The sequence below is a fragment of the Ictalurus punctatus genome, chromosome 5 (assembly GCF_001660625.3).
Source record: "Ictalurus punctatus breed USDA103 chromosome 5, Coco_2.0, whole genome shotgun sequence".
Lineage (NCBI taxonomy): Eukaryota > Metazoa > Chordata > Actinopteri > Siluriformes > Ictaluridae > Ictalurus > Ictalurus punctatus.
Window position 1 is genome coordinate 15,973,775 of NC_030420.2, and position 22,060 is coordinate 15,995,834.

The 22,060-nt window shown below is 35.8% G+C and overlaps 1 protein-coding gene across 1 annotated transcript; it reads right to left on the bottom strand.

Annotated features, from left to right (window-relative positions):
- Positions 1 to 261: 261 nt before the first annotated feature.
- On the bottom strand, positions 262 to 10,749 carry lhx2b (LIM homeobox 2b). Its single transcript, XM_017467070.3, has 5 exons — positions 9,920 to 10,749; positions 8,233 to 8,435; positions 6,946 to 7,313; positions 2,719 to 2,924; positions 262 to 2,213 (listed from the first exon to the last, which is right to left on the bottom strand). Exons 1-5 carry the CDS (start codon positions 10,103 to 10,105, stop codon positions 1,923 to 1,925), a joined length of 1,254 nt encoding a protein of 417 aa, XP_017322559.1. The 5' UTR covers positions 10,106 to 10,749; the 3' UTR covers positions 262 to 1,922.
- Positions 10,750 to 22,060: the final 11,311 nt, after the last annotated feature.

Genomic DNA, 22,060 nt, shown 5'->3' on the forward strand with positions numbered 1-22,060 from the left:
GCTTTCATTTATTACTCTATGATTCTAGAGTATTTCTTTTAAGACTGTTGTTACTGTTGTAATTTCAGGTCATGAAACATATAATGACATAATATTTAAAACAGAATTATATTAAAATATTATTTTAAACTAATAACCATGTCCACCTTATGGTTTTGATCTACATATACTACATGGCCAAAAGTTTGTGGACTGCTGACCATCACACTTGTATGTGCCTTTTGGACATCCCATTTCAGATTTACTCAAACTTTAGTAATAATAAAGCTTACAAAGACATCCTATACAATTGTGTGCTTCCAACTTTGTGGGAATAGTTTGGGGAAGGCCCAAATATGGATGTGATAGTCAGGTGTCCACAAACGTTTGGTCATATAGTGTTTAAATATTTTTTCACTAAACACATTCACTGTTAATCTGAAAACATTGATCACAGTAGAATAAATAATGGCACCAAATCTAGAGTATAAAGTAATGGGAAGTATTTTCAACTACAAAAACCTCTTCTTTCTCAGTTTATGGCAATAACAAGGATGACCAGATACAATTTGTTTATATATATTTTGTACAGAATTGAAGATTTACATCAAATGGGATATTATGAGGAATGCTCAAAGAAACACCTCAGGAATCAGTTCAAACCGTACAGCATCTTCAACAAGAAGCCTATGGTCACCATGGAAATATTCACCCTGTTCCCAACACTGTCACATCTTAATAACTGAAAAGGAAATCATCCATCTAATTTTTAAATCATTTTTACTGATTTACATTATGCTGTTCTGAACAACGTCCGTCAAAACTAGTACATATAGTCACTCAGCTGTAGCATTTTTTTCAGTGCTCTTATTTGACTCTTTTTTCTAAGATGAAGTATGCATTAAGGTTTTAGATGCTGTGCTATTATATCCAGTAGATTCTTAATGAGGTAAGATGTTGAGTTAAGATCATTTATATGATATTATTATTAATTTTTTTTTTCATTTCTCTTAGGAGAGAAATATAGAAAAGGTGTGTGAGAGAGAGATAGAGAGCAAAAGGGAGGGAGATGAACAGAAAGAAAGAGAGAGTATGTACCTGGATTTAACGCTCATGTTTATGCAGAGATACCAAACTTTGTTGCCTCAATGGATAAAATACACAAATTAAAATTCAATTCATTTTAGCAATAAGAAATGGACTTTGTATAGGGTTACTAAAATACAGCTTAAGGCACGTGACAGTCAGGATTTTACTGTTTATGATTTTCATCTCAAAATTATTCACATTATAATCCTTTTTTCCCCACATTGACCCTGTGTGCAGTTACATAAATAAAAGGCTGAAGAAAGAAGTTAATTCCCATATAACAAGAGCACTTCTATCCTCAGTCTTATGCTGTAAACATAGTTGGGTAAGAAGGAAATAAAAAATCAAATAATTTCTCTTCAATTCCATTAAAGACAAAAAACAACAACAAAAACATCAACATCCTTTCACTGAGGCATGCCTGCCTCTATGCAATACTCTGAAAGAGGCTCACGATCAAACAAAAGTTTTTTTCTTTTTAACAAATTTCAAATTTGTTTTTGTCTTTCCCCCTATTTTATGTAGTTTAAGTCTTTTAATTGTCTATTGTTCTAGTTGGCATGACCATATGTTTGCATTTTGTTAGTTGTATTGAAAACAGTGCCCAAATTGTAACATCTTTGACTTTGAAAGTTTTGTGCCACTAATCACAGCTGCATTATCGCAACATTTTACAAACAGCATTTGCGAGCCTCAGGTCTAGGAAGGGTGTTTATGGTACAGACTTTATCAAGTGGTTTCCAAGTAAAGTAAACCAGTGATGGATTCTTTCACAACTTAGATCAGAAAACAGGATATGCTCTATAATTGCACAGCTATAAGAGTCAGTGGTGATTATCACTGAGTGTCAGGCATCAGAAGAGGCTGGTAAGCGTGGTCTGTGAAGGACTCCGGCACTCACGCATGTCCAAGGTGCCTGGCACAGAGGTCATTACGGAGGTGACAGTGGGCATGGTAGGGTTGGTGAGGTCTGTCAGTGTGGTGGGTGTGCTAGATGGGCTCATCGAGGCATTTGAAATTTCTGATGCTGGACCAGATGGGGTTCCACCAGCTAGAGTTGACCCATCTGAAGCTTTGTCCACCCCATTATTCTCCTGACGCAGAAGATTTCGTCGGAATTTGGCCCTGGCATTCTGGAACCAGACCTGAAACCACGTCAATCCATCCGTTAGTGCCAAACCCATGAGGGAAAAAGACATTTGAAATGGAATGATAAATAGACAAAGGAAAAGCTCTCATTAAAGCGTTAGCAGGCTCATCCAAGCAAATGACTGTCTTGTTTTCTAGAAATGATAATTAGCGCTTTTTGAGATTTTATGCTTAACAGTCTTTTTGTTTGTTTCATTTCTCTCTTCCTTTACTTCTCCAGGCAATTATCTGTCACATTTATGAGAACGTTACAGCCTATATTTGTCTCCCTACCTTTCAGTGATAGCTGACAAAACAGCTGGTTCTTGATGCAAGGCTCATGTTCAGCTTTGTTTTGGAATGTAACAATTCCTTCATTTGTCTTTTCTATTGGTTCCCATTTCAATGATTTTTCATTTCATTTAATATTTTTGTAGTAATTCAAATCAGTTTTTGAATCATTATTGGAATTAACATGAGTCATGGCTGCACTTTAATACAGAGAAAAAAAGGATTTCTTACCTGAAGTACACGCTTTGTAAGACCTGTTTTCTGTGCAAGCTGTTTCAAATCCTTGGCATCAGGATTGTGGTTGATAGCAAAGTAAGACTTCATGGTCCTCAGCTGATGGTGCTTGAAGGAAGTCCTCATTCGCTTGGTCTTCTGACCAGAATTGTACTGAGAGTCTCTGTCCATGGGATCCCCATCATTTTCATTGCAGCTCAGTGCTTTTTTGAAGAAAACACCAGGAAATATGTTTCTTAAGCTCATGCAACAATTAATTATATAAAAAAAAAATGTCTCACAAGTAGCATGTAATTAATATACTTAATCATTGTAAATTATTGGTACAATATGTTTTTGCAATAAATAAATAAATAAATAAATAAATAAATAAATATTAGATAAATAATTCAAATTTAATTTAATTTAATTTTAAGTCAGAACCTCATACAGTATGTGGAACGTTAAACAGTCTCCAACTGTGAATATATTGAATATCTAAACAGTAATTATATCAGGTACATAAGGCAGTCTTGGTGTCCTAATTTTCAGTTAGGTATGCTGAGCTACCACAGTACAATACTGAGACTTTTCCCAACCAATTCCCTTCTAATAAACCTTTAGAGTCACCGAATCAGTTGTGTTGACAGTGAATTGGTTCTTCAGCATGCAAGACTATAAAATAATGAGCACTTTTTCTTTTTTTTTTCTTCTAATTGTTACATTTAAACTTCACTTAAATAATTGCTTGTTTATATGTACCTGGATTTTTCCTGATAAACTGTAACATGACCATGATGTTTTCTGATTTCATACAAGACAAAAAAGTGTGTGTGTGTGTGGGGGGGGGGGGTCCAGTTCCCTACAGACCAGGGGAAAAAGTTTATAGATAATACATGTCCATTTTATTTATTTGATAGAATATTGATTTAAAAAAAGAAACACACAAATAATATTTGGATCAACAAATTTATATACTTAACTTTTTTGTCTGAAGAATTTAGAATAACAAAGTGCAAAGTTTTGCCTAACAACTTTAACTTATATTCAGACTTAGAAATACTAGCCGTACCGGTTTATTTATTTATAATATTACTACAGTCATTTGAATGTGGCCCAGCAATTTGAGACTCGGCTTGCAATGAAGCGTTTTTAAGGACAGTGACGCAGAGAGCTGTGGGCAGTAATTCTTGGCAGAGGTTGAAGTGTTGCAGTTAAGGAATTCTGTTTTCTCTGACAACTGCAAATGTTACTCACGGAAAAACGGTCTGAACAGCACGTCGGATAATTAACCTTTAATGTGTGCATCACTGCACATGGTGAGTAAGTGGATTGTAAACGATGTAAATCTGGCAATTGATAAATACTACCGTTCATCAAAATACGGTCTAAGTGAATTATATGTTGTGTCTAGGAATCTTCCTGTTTTATAGTAGTAAATTAAATCATAGTTTGCCCTCTTTACTGCAAGCTGATATGATATTGACCAGTGTTTAACATTATGCAAAACAGGAAGGACGGGGGCAGTTGTCCTTAGCAGCTGTAGTTTCGAAATACTTTATTTGTATGACTTTTAAAGAAACTATAGGTAATTTATGTTAGCTAATGCTTTCTCCTCCTTTTTGGGCAGTCGACCGTGGTTGTCATTCTGTCTGTAACCTGAAGGGGACAGCAGTGATCGAAAGCTAAAATGTCCCCGTACTTGCTGTCCAATGCGTGCCTGAGGCAACGTTCAGTGATTTAGCAGGAAAGGAGTTCACTGATATCTAACAGTTTGTTGTACTGATTGTACTGTTCTAGGCTAATCCCTAAATTCATTTTTAAAGTTGTGAAGTGGCTCAGGACCAGAACCCAGAAAAACATGGTGATGGAAACTCATGGAATTCAGTGGGACACGGGAATGAGTTTTTTCGAATTTAATATCACGATAAAGAGATATTAAGTAAAATGGAATAACACAAAGCTATAGGTCTATGGACTACTTAACATAAGCCATACAAAGCTGTGAAAATATCTCACTGAACATTAAAATACAGCCCTTATAAAAATGTATTTGGACTAGACTGTTTAGGCCTAAACCTTTTTTTCTTTTGACGGATGAAACCAATTTTACCCTTTTTTTTCCACGCATTTAAAAAAAATATAGCCTATATTTAATTTTTGTCCGTATTTATTTTCGTGCTGAAAATTCCCATATTTTCCTATACTGAAATAATATTATTGAGTTATAAGCAAAGGCTCAAGGCATCATTTGGCCTATGCAAAGGAAAGTGAAATAGCTTATGTGTGAGAAAGTTTAATTATATTTTTACACCCGCTCCAAAACCACGCTATATCGCGTTCTTTTCCTCACATCTTTTAGTCTCGACTTGCATCTAAGTAATTCCCCACTTGTCATCCATATAGTCGTCATTATTCCTTTCCGAAGTCTTTATGCAAGAGTTCACGAGTCACGTTGATGATAGTTGACGTAAGCTCAAGGACACTAACATTTTAGAAACGTTGTCACTGTAGTGATGCATAGTTTATTCATACTAGTTTTGAGCATTATACGACTGCAAAGATTAAAAGTCCTAAATAAGTTTCTCTCTCAAACAAATTAACTGCAATTGAATCAAGAAAAAATGTGCATTTAGCCTGAAAAACACGGTCACACTCTTAGAAAATTTAGAACCCTTAGGCTAAAGTGTTCTTCAGTTGTACCGTTGGGGGAACTCTTAATGTATGTAGAGCCATTTTTGAAGCCAAGATCCCTTAATTAACCAATGAACCCCAAAGGACCTCTGAATGGCATTTTTTCTAAGAGAGTAAGGGGGTAATTGTATTTTTAATTAGCATATAACCTTCTGACTGAGTCCATCAGAAAATCAGATACCCGATTTTTGTGTGTGTGTGCGTGTGTGTGTGTGTGTGTGAGTGAGTGAGAGAGAGAGAGAGAGAGAGAGAGAGAGAGAGAGAGAGATTAAACAAATTAACAAATTTAAAACAAAGCAAAAATCGTCAGTGAGGGTTCCTAGACATTTTAAAATAGTTTAAATAGTTTACTCGTTTTTACTATTTTAGCTGTCTATCTTCCTTTGTTTGTTTCATTTTGTTTCACAGCTACATTTGAAGACATTTTTCTAAACAAATTTTAGAGTTTATGTTCAGTACAAACACCCGATACGTTGCCAAATTATTTTCATATATCAATATATAAATTACAAAGTGATTATTCCAACAGTATAATAAACATTATCACAGTATAATAAACTAATAAAATAAAAAATTAATAAAATAATAAACATTATCACAGTATCCCAACAGTAATTGCAGTTGAAGATTGTGTACACAAAAGTGCGTCCCATCATCCTTTCTACCTTTTTCCTCTCACCAAAGTTTTTTTTCATCTTTTTTTTTTCTTTTTTTTTCTTTCTTTTTTTTCTTTTTTTTTATATAGCTCTCTTGGATAGTCATCAAACAGTTTGTTGGTAAAAAAAAAAAAAAAAGTGTGCTATTGCATGAATTTCATGTTCAAATAAATGTTTCAGACTTCTGCATGATTTAAAATCTCTAGTACTACTAAGTATTTGTAGTTCCTACTAAGACATTATCTTTGAGCAATTTAGGGTTAATTGCATCTTCTGCTTAAAGAGAATAGCCTTTAAATCTATGTTGTTTTTTTTAGCGCAAGATAGCGTCTTTTCTTACGATATTTCAGGATTCATTTAGAATCCCTGATACTTTGGGATTCATCAGTAACCCTGAATCCACAGCCTGAAAACGTAAAACATAACGCTAAGCCAGCGCCTTTAAATGTATTGTTTACAGAAGCCGATATGTTCAATGTTGTATTAGCCTTTGTAGGCCTATTTTAAAGTTGACAACAGCCTGTGACTCTTTCGATGCACCGTTTGCATTCTAAAACACCGCTCACCTGCATTCTAACAGGCCAGGTCTGCTCTGTAAGCCTACTACAGGTCATTTGAAATGAGAATTACTACTGCTTTATCAGTATCAAATAGGACTCATTCAACGATTGTTTTGATTATGGAATCTATAAATCTATGTTTTATGTCTTACTTATGACATTAACCTACGCTTTGCATAGCCTGAAAATCGAAAGCCTGAAAATCGAAAACTTACTGTACTGGTAAATTAACAAGTATTGACTGACTGACACACGCAAAAAAAAAAAAAAAAAAAACAATAAAATTGCAGCACTGCTTGTATCTAAAAAAAAATCAACGAAAAAAAAGCTCTCACCTGCGTTATAAGCGGCCAAATCTGCTCCGGGCCCAGGGCTTTTCCGTTTCCTCGGGCGTCCTTTCTGTACGCTGCCCACACCGTTGTAGTAGGAGAGCGCGAGCGCCCCCGCTGTTCCCAGCGCTTTACTTGGAGCCACGTCCGTGTGATTGAAGTGTCCGTAGTCCCCTTGCACGACCGTCTCGAAGTGTAAACGGCAGTACACAAGACTGTCCTTCATGCCGAAATGATCGCCCGTGGTCAGCATTTTGTTGCACGTTGTGCACGTGAAACAGTTTAAGTGGTACACCAAGTCCCGAGCTCTCATTACCATTTCCGAGGCTGAAATCCCGAGATGGCAGCGCGCGCACCTCTGCACAGAAAACCTTCTGCACAAGAGAGACACAGCCATGAGCCTAAATTGAACAGATTAACGACATACAAGTGGTGTGTGTATATATATATATATATATATATATATATATATATATATATATATATATATATATAAGCAAGCTCCAATGGACTAGTTCAATTCAATACAATTTTATTTGTATAGCGCTATTAACAATGGACATTGTCTCAAAGCAGCTTTACAGAAACATTAACACAGGATACAGATTTTAAGTGTGTGAATTTATCCCTATTGAGCAAGCCGGTGGCGACGGTGGCAAGAAAAAACTCCCTAAGATGACTTCTGTTAGTCTGCTACCAAAATTTGAGGTTTCGTTATTTAATCTTTAAAAAGTACAATATTGAGTCTCATATTTACTGTTGTAAACAACAGTATATAACGCACCCAAGCTGATAAATGCAATAATTATCATAAAGGAGAATATTTTAATTTACTACTTTTTTTCTAACGAATAACGTGGCGGTATTAACGCTTTATTGTAAAACAGTATTCGCTTAATAGTCTTAGATATTAATAGTACATATTATTGCCGGCATTTGCGACAAAATATGTGCCTGCCATGAGCCTCCTGAATGACACCTTGTTTAATTGGTACGTTTACCCCATTTTCGCCAATTAAAACATAACCACTGTTACAACAGCATTAAGATACCACTGTATGCAGCCAAACATGCCTGCTATATTGCTACCTTTAAGAGTGCTAACTAATATCTGTTTATTTGCTGTTTATTTTCTTTCGTTAAGAATGTAGCCCTACACACAGTGTGAATTCTGTGTCCGGGGCTACATTCTTATAGAAAACAAAAGTAAGCTCAACTTAGAGAAATATGGCTTGCATGAAGCCACATTGCTGTGTTGGAAAGTTAGAACCCATATGAGCACGTGCCACTCACCTGTAATAGTCTTCCTTGCAATAGATGCTTCCATCCTTACTGAAGCAGGTTAGCTCGGACTCCAGGTTGAGTTTACACTCGCAGCATTTCAGACAACGCATGTGCCACTGCTTGTCTACTGCAAGCAAGTAATAGCGATCGGATATTTTCCCCCCGCAGCCGGCACACAGAGCCACACGCTCACCGCTCATCGACGGCATGCTCTGAGGAGAAACACCACATACAGTTTCAGCAAAGATTGGGCCCAACCTGTCCTAAAGGCAGATTTTATAACAATTTAAGCGAAACTAAGGGGCAGAAATAGGCTGTTGATCAATGTTTATGAATCGGAGGTTGCAACAGTAACTGATGCAAAATTGCCTGGTCTCTAAAATAAACGAGCGACTCCATGCGAATTAAATAGAAAACTCCGAACGCCAATTCTTGTGGATCTGCATCCCTGCGGTCGTGTTGGTAGTGAAAAATTCTATACTGAACATTGGCTGAATAGAGATGCTTAGTTCCCGTATCGGAGGGGCTACGAGCTGGTACATTTTCAACAGGGTGTATAAAAAAGGAAAAATAAAGGGCATGAAGCACGTGAAGGGTTAATTAATATGCCCACAACTACTTTTTAAGATAGATATTATAGATGTGTATTTTACTATATATACAAGTATATATATATATATATATATATATATATATATATATATATATATATATATATATATATATATATATATATATATATATATATATATATATGCTTGATCACGATAGCTATGGTTGCACCTGCACTCTGCCTATCTCTCTCTCTCTCTCTCTCTCTCTCTCTCTCTCTCTCTCAGACACACACACACACACTCACACATAATAATAATAATAATAATAATAATACCTAACGGCATTGATAAAAAGTAACTATTATTATTATTATTATTATTATTATTATTATTATTATTATTATTATTATATAAGGGCTCTGCAGTTTCTTGTATCAAAAGAGTGTGTGATGACTGTGTAATAAAAACTTGTTCAGCACACACCGCACACACCACACACAATCTATAAACACGCACACACTGTGGGATTTACTAGATGTATTTTGTGTTTAATGTTCAAATAAATTATCATTGTTCAGCCACAGCAACCTCATATATATATATATATATATATATATATATATATATATATATATATATATATATATATATATATATATATATATATATAGTTTGAACTGTATTTAATATTATTTGATTTATTTTATGTGTATGGAGGATTTATAACTAGCTTACATTTGGCCTAAACTGGATGTCACGTTAAGTAAGTCAGTATGCTTTGGTAGAGAACACTAAACTACTTGCAAACACCGAAACTGTTTCATGAAATTGGCCTATAATTTAATAGTTCGGTTTTGTGTCAATGACAGGGAGAATGTGAGCATTAATATCATTCTGCAACAAATTACGCTATTACAAATTACCAGTTAATTATAATAGAAATAAAAGACCAGTGATATTCGCTGAAGTCTGAAAATTCATAATTCATATTCTAATATTTTTTATTAGTAAATTATCTTAATTTTAAAATTGTAAATAGTTCGTAGAGTCTTCTAAACGCATCCTTGGCCTTGTAAAACTGTGAAAATGGAATTGTGGAAACTTTTTCAGGCAATGTGCCTGCAGCATGTGTTATTACCTACCGTTTCTCGTTCGCCCATATCGATGGCCGAGCTGATAGCAGCCGAGTCGTTCTTCCCTCTGCGCTCCATTTCTTCCATCATGCAGTGAACGTCGCCTTCGGCCAGGCCGTGGAAAAGCATCGCGGACGGGAGCGAAAAACACGTGTTTGCTTCCGTAAGATACAGTCCTGGCCCTCTGCGGTTCATATGACTTCGCTCATAAACGCGCCCTTATAGGAATCCTAATCAGAAGCAAATACCTTGCCGTTCTTTTATCGCTACTGCCTTTTCTCCAATGTAGGTAAATGGATATAGATCAAGTACATCAACGGCACACAGAACGTACACACTCGCATGTCGGTGCATTCCAGAGCTATGAGCAGGTACCAACAACGGGGGCCACTGTTGTAACGCTCGACTGAAGTGTTTCGTGAGCAATTTTCAATTGGACAGGCTTGTGTCATCACACCGTTAAACTCAACACGACGTTTTTTTTTCCTGAGGATGGAGGACGTTGCAGGCGCACTTCACCGAAAATCCATGTTTTTGTCATTGCCGAATAAAAATAAATCCTGAAATGGTGTGGGATTTCGACTACAATTTCAACCTTTCGAATTTTACTAGTGTTTGCATTTTCATTGTGTTTTCCCTTCCTCGGCGGCGCTTTGTCATTTCAAAAGATGTCCAATTTCAGCACGGCAGAAGGCTCCAATGAATAATAAATAATAACATTTCGACGCCTTTAACAGCGGCTATTTTAATGCCAATTGCTTGTCTGTAGCCACATATTCACTGAAAAGGAGCTGTTGTTATTCACAAGCGATGTGTCCCTCGTGTAGTCGCAGCCAAATGTAAGTAATTGAGGAGGAGGAGTTGAGTGCACTTTTGTGTGTGTGTGTGTGTGTGTGTGTGTGTGTGTGTGTGTGTGTCTTATTCCTGTGTTTTGCCAGCCCCTACTCCTGTTCTCGGTTCTCTAAATCCATGCAACCCTCCGCGCCTTTTCTACGGAGACTTTGACGTCACAGTGCACCGAGCACAGTTATTGGATGCACGGCGCAGTGAGACTCGTGATAAGAGCGACGTGTAGATGTATTGCCAGGATCTAAGTTCGTCCGGACACAAATGTGATGGTAACTCACGCGCAATAAATTTAAATATATTTTTAAATATCTGTTGCATATGGTTTGGTGTATATATTAGACTTAAAAAACAGACGTAACTAAACACGTTTGAATATGATTATGATAATCAGTGAAGCCCTATAATGTTAGGAGGTTACTTTGGAGTGTGTGTTCGAGTTACGTGAGATTATTATGGTAATAAGTTTTCAGCGCAGTTCTCATATATATATATATATATATATATATATATATATATATATATATAAAACAAACACAAAAAAATCAGTGAGCTATTCTCATTTTTATGCAATGGGAGCGAATCATTAATCCAATAGTGGCTCTAACTATTTCCCACCGGACAAGCTGACATGCCGCACAATGAAACCAGTCCCGGACACAGACCCCCGTGACTCAACCCCGTGAGTTCCAACAAAAGGAAACAGAGCGCGTTTAGTGTCAAAAGAACCGAATGCCGTACTGACAGCATGGAATCCGAATAACACACACCGTAACGCTACAGGAGCCGCTCCTTACAGCCCAATTAACGTCAGAGCCATATTCAGTGTGGGAAGACTTGACATACTCTCTTTTAAACGAAAGGGTTTTGATAAACACCTCGCTACGCGGCACTGTTTTGTAAACATAACATTTTTACACTATAACAACAACAACAAGTATTATTATTATTAATATTATTAATATTATTATTATTATTATTATTATTATTATTATTATTATTATTATTATTATTATTATTAACATCGCCATTTTTTCTGGTTTTATTTGCGCTTGATTTTGCCTGTCTTATTCACTGACCCAGCAAAAATAAAAACGGGTACCGTATTATAGATATAGATATAAAAAAATTACTTGAGGATATGCTAATATGCATGCAACTTCTTTAAACCAGTAGTATAATTGTTTCCTTGTATGTCGTTAAATCTCTGTTTTCCTGTGCACTGTGCTACAGACCTAATATTTATTTTTTTTTAAATTAAAGATTGAGTTGTATTTTAACACTCTTAATTGGCGCGCAGTGCTTAATTGGTGAGAAAGCATTAATTTAAGGTCATCAAAACGACAGTGAGAGACAAATACGCGACCTGTGTTTTATCAACCCCCCATCCGTCATCGTCTTCAATTTTGGAGGCAATCCAAATGAACGGTTTCTAAAGCCCAACCCTTACAGCCCTCTGTATCATTACATAATATTACACAATTTGTAACGACAGCTACGATTTGACTTTGGCGTTTTTGTTTCTTCGCATCGTTTTTTTTTTTTTTTTTTTTTTTTTTTTTCTATCGTTATAGACCTAGTCAAACTGTCGTTTTTATATTTGGACTATAAGTTTCTATTTTGCCTCATGCATATACAATCATACAATATACCAAATGTCATTTAGTTATTATATTAAAACTTTGCATTTTACTTGTGCAAATGCTTTTTAAAAGGTGAAAATAGATGCGTCGGCTTATAAAATCCGCGACTGCATATTTCGCCCTTGGCTTGTGCATGAATCATGCAAAAATGTACGTGACCTTGTGTAAATGTGACTGATAAGTTAGCAAATCATAATCCAGAATTATCCTTAGCCATAGGTATACTAAGTTTCTTGACATTATGGTTGCCATTATTGCTATACCTCGAATGCAGTAACGATAAAGAAATAAGAGACTGTGGCCTTATTGTAGAAACAGAAAACTCGAAAACTGTAGGCTACAGGGCTGAGTTTCCCAAAAGCATCGCATAGTTAACATCATTTCATGGGCGAGAGCGTGTTCAGTTTGATGCTCGCTCTACCATTTAACGATTATCTTTGTGCTGCGATGCTTCTAGGAAACTCGACCAAGATCGGTACTGTGTGAATTATCCAAGGTTTATATGACTATAGTGAATTCACACAAATGGCTTATGCAGAAAAAGTAGGGCTAATTTATAAAGATTGTTTGTTTCATAATTCATATTATTCTTACAATCGATACATGGCAAAATGTACTCTCTTTTTGTACATATAACTGACTTTGCATAACCTTTGCTGTTTTCATGTAAGGCTTATAATTGTGGTATTTTGTGAATGATTCAATTTCTTAACTAAAACGTAGGTGAAATAACCAATAGACCAAACAAATCAGTTAACCCATGTTGTCATGTTACTTTATTTTATTTATTTATTTATTTATTTTTTAAATAAAAAAGGCATTAACCAGTACAACCTGGCCAGATGTCACAGAAGAACAATTATTGATCGAGTTTTGCGTAACAAATGGCACGTGAGAGTTTATACTGATTATTATTAGAATGTCCTGATAGACTGGCATTGGTGCCGTCCTGGGGGTACCGGCTATTGCGGTGGGTCTACTATTCTGTTATGTAGCCTATGACCCATTAATGTATATACCTTAGGTACCTGGGTTTATATTAAAGTTTTAGTGCGTAAATTTGAAGAGGGATGTTAGGCTCCCAAATCCTTATGCAAATGAAATCCCATGTAATACCCTTAATTGAATACATGCATATTTATTATCCGCGCTCACTGTCTGGAGTAATGCTGGCTTATACATTAAACATTTCAGTACGGTAGGGATCAGCTGGCGTGGATGAAATATGATATTTCGGCGAAACAGTCGAATATAAGAAAGGCAAAAATGTTGAAATGGTCAATATCTTAAAAAGATACAACACCTTTAATTGTAAACAGGGAGACTGAGTTAATTAATGAAACGTTTTTTGACTGACCACAAAGTCAATTTGTTCAGTTGCGTATTTTAGGTAGTTGTTTGGATCAGGACGGATCGGATTTTTTCAATGTCTGATTTCATTAATGGATGTTTTTCATTCCTCAGCGATGTCTCTTTTGGAGCTGATAACTGCGACTTGTGGCTTCTAAGGGAAACACCGGGGAGAGCAAGCGCTTTTGTGTCTGGTGCTTTTGTATAACATCTCTTCTTTTTCTCGTGACAATTCTATCAAGCTCTGATCAAAAGCCGGGCCGCTACACATTTTTTCGCGCGCCGACGCTAAAAATACAACATGCTGCTGTGGCGTCTCGCGCACTCCAGAACCGGAACTGAGGTGTAAAACCGCGCTGCAAAGCTTCCAGAGATTAATAACACTTTACAGTTTTGTTGGGTGAAAATGTATTTAAACCAAAACACAGAAAATTGTCTGCAACACTGGTATCTCTTTAGAGTCCCGAAATAAGCGGTAGTTTAAGTAGCCTATACTAAATTCCTCACAGAAATCAAGCTGTTATCAGCTCTATAGCCGCAAAACCACCAAAGGTTGGACTCAAAAGTGATGGGGTGCTACTTTCGCGGCCCTTTTATATGTTTGTCATTTTAACTTCAGCACAGAATCCGAATGCGAATCAGTTTATTCCGATTATGTGATTAGGAAATTAACAAAAACATCCTCACCACCCAAAACATCCGAAATGAGAATACTCGAGGGATGTTGAGGGAGTCGAAGAATGCAAGGGACAATGTGTGGCAGTAATTTTTTCATTCATTTGTCAAATCCAGTCAATTCAATTTTGACAAATATTATTTAACTACAAATATAAAGTTAATATATCTATACGCATATTATTATTATTCTTATCTTATTATTATTATTATTATTATTATTATTATTATTATTATTATTATTATTATTAAGTAGTAGTAGTAGTAGTAGGCTAGTAGTTGTTGTATCATCATTATTATTACGGCTTTTATTCTGCATCGGATGCAATTCTGTAAGGGTTGAACTGGCTGCACTTGACCTTCAAGCGCAAAGCGCATCTGATCTGTTCGATTCTGAGAGCTGAGAGTTAATCATGCACGCTCTCGGTAAGCGGAAGTGCGCTCGTGCATGCGCTCAGCGGCAAATTGATAAGCGTTGCGGCGAGTTACTTCAGGTTCTAAGAGCTGGGCAATATAAGATGTAGCAATACAGAGCTTAGAGCTATTTTAATGACGAGTTAATGACGAGAGGTTTATAATGGTATGAATAAAACCTAGTAGGCCTACATCAAGGGCTTGAGTAAATGCAGTCTTAATATTTGTCAGAGTGTAGCATTACACTCAAAAGTTCTATTCAACAACAAAAGTTGAATGTTAATACGTAAGTGTGGGGTCATATTTTGGACTGATTATTAAGTTAGGGTGGAAACAGTATATATGACATTAACATGTCATTTTGAACCATCAAACACTTTATATAACATATTTATCAAGATTTTTTTTTAAAAAAACATCTTTTTGGAAGGACGGCAAATCCCCCCCCCCGTATTAGATGTCATAGTGAGAGATGTCATGTCATAGATAAGCGTCAAAATAAAGATAAGAACTTCGTTATCTCGCTCGTAAGAACGTTCTTTAATTAACAAGTGATTCCCGAAAACTTTCGTAACTGGGGAGGTACGTGAATTCGTTCGTAAATTAACGAGTATCCTGATATATTAATTATTCACAAAGCACTTCGTTATTTGGAGCGTGTGTGCAGTTCCACCTCAAAAAGACAGAGGCCGCTAATTTCTACGGAAAAAAAAAAATCATCACAGTTATATTGCATGAGTGTGATCTTGCCCTAGTGTTAACCTGATTAACTAACGTTTATCCGCAGCGCGGTGGTGCAAGTTGGCCGCCACCGAAAAAAATGGAATATTTAAGAAAAAATAGGCTATTACGTATATTTTACCTAAAAAAAAAAATCAGTTTCTCGTCATAACCAAACTCAGGCCTGGACCGGCCATCAGGAGCACCGGGAGAATTCCCGGTGGTCTGACAACTGATTTGGCCCGCTGCCCTGTTGTTTTTTGTTATTCATTTATTTTTCATTTTATTTAATAAAAGTAATTAATTATTTCATATTATTGCGTGTCCTATGTACTCAATTGATCCTTTCCGGCTTCGGCATTTGATAATAAATCCATAATAAATCATGAACCTGTTAGTTTTGACTTGCAACGCTACCATTCTCCTCAGCTCCGGCGAACGGTTTTGAACAGACTCATCACTGCACAGAGCGAGGATGGAGAGGAAGCGGCCAGGTGGAGCAGTGAGGGAAAGTGCAGGGAAAAATAAAGCCCTCTAAAAAGAAGCAGAGAAAATGTATCAAAATTACCGACCAGTTCAGGTGTTCATTAATTGTGTCTTTCCATATGTGAGGTTGAAAATAATAAATTCTCCTATTATTCAGAATAAGGTGGAGAGAGTCAACCTGGCACTAGCTCTGGTGCAGTGGTCCCACTTCAGGGTCAACCTGAGATGACAGGAAGAGGTAAATTAAGAGAAATTAAATATGCTTTAATATATCTGTATGAAATATAGTATGGTTAAATCTCAGGTATTTTAAGTCTAAAAACAAACAAACAAACATTGTCCTAATGTGATATTTTCATTTTAAATAAAATAAATTTAGGTTCTGTGCTCACAAATTACAGTGAGGTTAAACAGTTTTAATTTTTCATCAATGTGGAGACAGTTCTGTTTATAGCATTGGATCTGGTAAAGAAGTGACATGTACATGAAAAAATGGCAAAAAAAAAAGTATCTTTTGTTTACCTCTCTTCACTTCTTTTTTGAGTGAAAAGTATAAAGTTACCGGCAGCTTTGCACTTCTGGTGTTTGTTAAATGCTTGGTATACCCATGTAAGCTGATATAAATTAGGACTGCTTCACTACATCTAAGTTTCTTGTTTATATTTTTATAGGATGACCATACTGTGAGTAATAAATTGAATTTAGAAACGGAAAAATAGGGTTGTCCGTAAAAGTTTGTTGTAGGTGTATGGGGTGGCCTGGATGAGTATGAGACTCCCGGCCTGAAATTATGTCCCAGTCCGGCCCTGACCAAACTGATTTCATTGCCAAGAGTAAACTTAATTTAAATAAGTTTGTAGTTACTCTATTTAATAATTTAGAGTGAGCATGATCAATTCACTTAGTATTAACGTAATCCAATTACATCATGAAATCTCACAAGGATGGTAATGGAAGTGGTAATGTGGATGTTGCAGAGCAATCATGACCTGCATTCGATTCTCATCGAATGCGAGCTCTGTGTTTGATTTTATTCAGGGCTTTGGAAATACATGATCAAATGATGTTAGATGTATGAAAACAAATAGTGTTAATGTTACTCACTATTACTTATTACTCAATTCAGTCACATGGAACTGATGTACACATTTGAATTAAGCAAGTTCACTGAAGGTTTTTTGTTTTGTTTTGTTTTTCCAGTAGCCTCACACCACCAGTGACTAGGTTTGAATTTTAGCTTGGGTGACTGTCTGTGTGGGGTTAAATACTGTTTTTATTCATCGTATTAGCTATACAGAAACAGGTGAAGCAAACAGCATTTAAAACTGTTCATGTAAATCAAATGGAACTAACAAATGGAAGAGATTAATTTAATTTGAAGTAGCCTAACATATTTCATCTGTGTGGAACTGATGTACACATTTGATTCAAGTAAATTCAATGAACCTTTTGTTGTGTAGCTTTTATACTCTCTTTGGTCATTGTTTTATAGCTTTTTCCAAACAAACTTTTTTATTGTACTTTCTTTCGTCTATTGTCCGCTATCTAAAAATACCCCCTGACTATCTGCGTATGTTTCTGCTGTTTAAGTGTCTGATTTACCTCCTGGCCGTCAAGCGATTGTTTGGCTATTGACTCGTGCAGCTTTTCTTCAGACTAGGGCTGGGCGGAGTCAACAAAGAATTACATTAAATTCAATTCAATTGTATAGCACTTTTTACAATGAACATTGAACAAAGAACTACTTACAACTCGTTTGTTAAATCACGTTACAACTCGTTCGTTAAATCTCTGATAACGAAGGTTTGCAGGAAATACTTGCAAAGCCGGCTCATATGTAACGCACGTCCTTCTTTAAGCTGTACGTTATTCATTAAGATTAATTGTTATCGGGAAACCCACCCCAGATAGTCTTATATGGCTTATTAATTTATGATGCCTCAAGGTCAAATAGTCTTTTAATAAATACTTATTAATATTTATCACTGATAACATCTCTTAAGACAGGGTTTATGATAGGTAGTGGCTATGACTGCTAGGGAGCCAAGCCAATAAACTAACCATTTGTTTCTTTTTCCAGCTGGCACGTCCTTATAGTGACAAATTTATTTATGAATCGAACATGATAGAAACACTTAGAAGTTCTATCATCATACCATGGATATTTACCGTATACCATGGAAGTTCACACACACACACACACACACACACACACACACACACACACACACACACACACACACACACACACACACACACACAGGTTGGATTAGTCCAAGGAGACGGATGTTGTATTATCTCTTGAAGGGACTGTACTGTATAGACTCAGGACAAGTTCTCCTTCCTTGCTTTTCCCCTTCTAAATGTGCAGGCAGCTTGAATGGGAGGATAAATCTTTGTTAACAGGGCAACTATTAACTCACATGGAGTTAATCAGAGTCAGTACATTGCTGTGCGTATTACCATCTGAATGGGCCACAGTCTCCTCTCTGGTCTCTTTTATATAGTGGCCTTTGAATGGACACCAAGGATTTGGGCTTTAAATACTTCCTATTTCCCACTATTGCTCCAGCAGCAGTGGAAAGTAAACACTAACTGAAAATGCTTCCTGTCCAAGATTTTCTTGTCCAGTGAGGCCAATTCCAAAGAAATATTGTCAAGTGTTTAAGTTTGGAAATATATACTAAACATCATTAAACTTCTCCATATGGATTGGCATGTTTATGTTATACTTTCTCGTGGTAATGGAATTACAGCCTAATGATGCCTAATTTGTGCCTAATTTATGATTTATAGTCTAAATTCTAATTTACATTTCTCTGAAGAAGTATTTGATTTCTTCTGTTTTTGTGCATATGATAGTAAATTGTTTCAGAACTGTTTGGAAGATAGTGGTCCCATTATATTTGGCATAAAACAAACATAAAATTCCACAATCAGAACATCATACCTACAGTCAAGCATGGTGGTGGAGGTGTGATGGTGTGGGGATGCGTTGCTGCTTTAGGTCCTGGGTAACTTGCAAGAATGAAGGGAAACCCGAATTCTGCTCTCTACCAGAAAATCCTAAAGGAGAATATACAGTCTTCAGTGCGTAAATTGAAACTCAAGTGCAAATGGATTATGTAACAAGACAATAATTCAAAGCACAAGAGTTAGTCCTAGAATGAATTTGTTTTTCAAATTGGTGATAGGTGTCAGATAACATTTTTTTTGCTCCATTAAATAAAAAAAACAAAAACCTCTATTGTGTGTTTACTCAGGTTGCCATAGTCATTGGCATTTATACCCTAATTGTGTATAATAGTGAAGAATGATCAAGTTATAGAATTTATGGGATGATCAATGTTCACTGTTCCCGTTTATAAATGATCAGTGATGTGTACACACACACACACACACACACACCATTCCTCCCCCTCTGCCTCCTGCTTGACAGCAGTGTTAAGATGAGGTCAGAGAAAAACAATGTGTTCTCTCCAGTCGCTGACTCTGAGGTACACAGACAGCATGACCTCTTCTTTCAGGCCCCTGGCCTGGAGGATGGGTGGGAGTGCCAATTAACATCTTACATCTCAGATTAGATCTTAGCGTTACTTGGGAACAAGTATGAGTGTAAGCATAATGATATGGAGAATTAAAATCCTTGGTTCAGCCTTCATATCTGTAAAATGTGCCTGAAATTCCTAAAACACAAAGTTGTTCATTGTCAGTGTAATCAAATAAGCTTGGAAAGGAGTAAAGGCACTTTACAAATAATACATAGAATAAGAAATATTGGTTTATAACTGAAGATGATGATGATGATGATGATGATGATGATGACTACTATTACAACAACAACAACAAAATAATAACAATAACAACAATAAAAAACATAAAATAATAATAATAATAATAATAATAATAATTATTATTATTATTATTATTGTTATTATTGTTATTATTATTATTATTATTATTATTATTATTATTATTATTATTATTATTATTATATTGTTGTTGTTAATAATAATTATTTTGCTATGGTTGCTCCTTTAACAGGAAGCTCCATTACACTTGCTGGCACATGCTGGCATATGCTGGCAACGAGGCATTCCTGATGAGCAGTCAGCAAACCCATTACAAATAAGAATCAAAATCTTTGTAGAGAATTGATCATTGGTTAAAAAATGACAACCTTACAATAAATACATGATGATTTAATACAAATAATAATAATACAATTATTATTAATATTATTATTATTATTATTATTATTATTATTATTATTATTATTATTATTATTAATAATAATAATAATAATAATAACAATAAGAACAATAATAATAAAAATAAAAATAATAAATATAGCTGCAAGCAGAAATATCAGGGTCAGGCCAAATATCGGCACCACGAGCAGCAAAAGAAGCTCTGTGATATGTTTTTTGTGAGTCCCATGAACTGTGTATGAGAAGTTAGAACAACTAAATTTTAAATCATTAAAAACATTTATATGAAAAATAACTAAAAATAGCTACTTCTTAGAAATTTTATCCAGTATGTGGTGCTGTTCTGAAACTGCTCAGCTAGCATCTGGACATGATGGTTATCATGCAAGAATGACTTCAAGTCTTATAAGCCAAAAATGGCATTTTTGCTATCTCCTGACCAGTAGGGGGCAGTGTACCGAAACTCTGCAGGTCACCTCTGGGCCTAATGATGATGACACATATGAAGTTTCATCACAATCCCTGACAGCGTTGTGGATATACAGCCGCAAATTCAATTTACCACATTCTTCAAATTAATTTAAGTGCCATTCGAAAACAGTATGGTTTATCAAAATTCTGTGAATAATTTTTTTGTCAGGAGTGCAACTAGGTGATGCTGTTCCAAAACACAGCAGCTAATCTCCTAGCCTAATGCTGATGAGACATTCCATCACAAACCCTGAAAGTGTTATGGACATATACACTCACATTCAATTTGGCGTGCTCGCTATCAAATTTGTTGAAGCGCCATTCGAAAACTGTATGGTTTATCAAAATTCTGTGAATAGCTTTTTGTTTTAACTTTCTCTAGATGAGACAAATCGGACAGGACAGCCTAGGATGAGTTCGAAAAAGTAGGTTTTTCAGAAAATTCAAAATGGCGGAAAAATTTTCATGAAGGAAAATGATGTCATATGGTGCATTTGAATCATATTGAGCCAAGGAATCAGAGGAAAACTAATTTTGTTTCTAGGACTCATCATTCAAAAGTTATTAACATAAGTGTGAGTGCAAATTTGGACAGTTGCTGGTGCTAGAGGGATTGAGGTAGAGACTCCAAATTTGCTGTATTAACAGATCAGACTGACCTCCTCTATGCAAAATTTCATAACTTTCCCGTAAGTGGTTCTATGGGCTGCCACAAACTTCCAGAGTGGAAGAAGAAGATGAAGCATAATAATAATAATAATAATAATAATAATAATAACAACAACAACAACAACGACAACAACAAGACGAAGAAAACTAATGAAAACAATAGTGGTTTTCGCCCCTTCGGGGCTTGACCCCTAATAAAAATATAGTCATGCAAAGTAGCACTTTCACTCTCTTGAGATGAGTACCAGCTCAAGGTTATGAGCTTAGAACTAATTATGCTAGTGGTCTGTTAATTTGTAGTTTAAAATGCTGCCTGATTTTAATCTACATGATTGGTTGTATACATTTAATTTTCAAAGCCAGTGGCCTGTACTCTGAAGTGACCTGTTTATTTATTCTACATTCTACTAAGTTAAGATTGTTGAGTGAAAATAAAGTTGATGTGGAAATGTAGTCTTAGTGGGATTTATCCATGGGAAAAATGGACCTTTTCTTTGATTTTGTTGGTTTATACCTTAACCCCTGTCTATGCCCCCACCCCTTTAAAAAGCCCAAAAGCTTTTGACATCTTCATCTAATTCACAGTGGGCAGGCTTTTGTTTGCTGTTGTCACTGGAGCGGATGGGGCTTAGCTCTCCAAACCGAGTGGCACAAGCACAACCCTT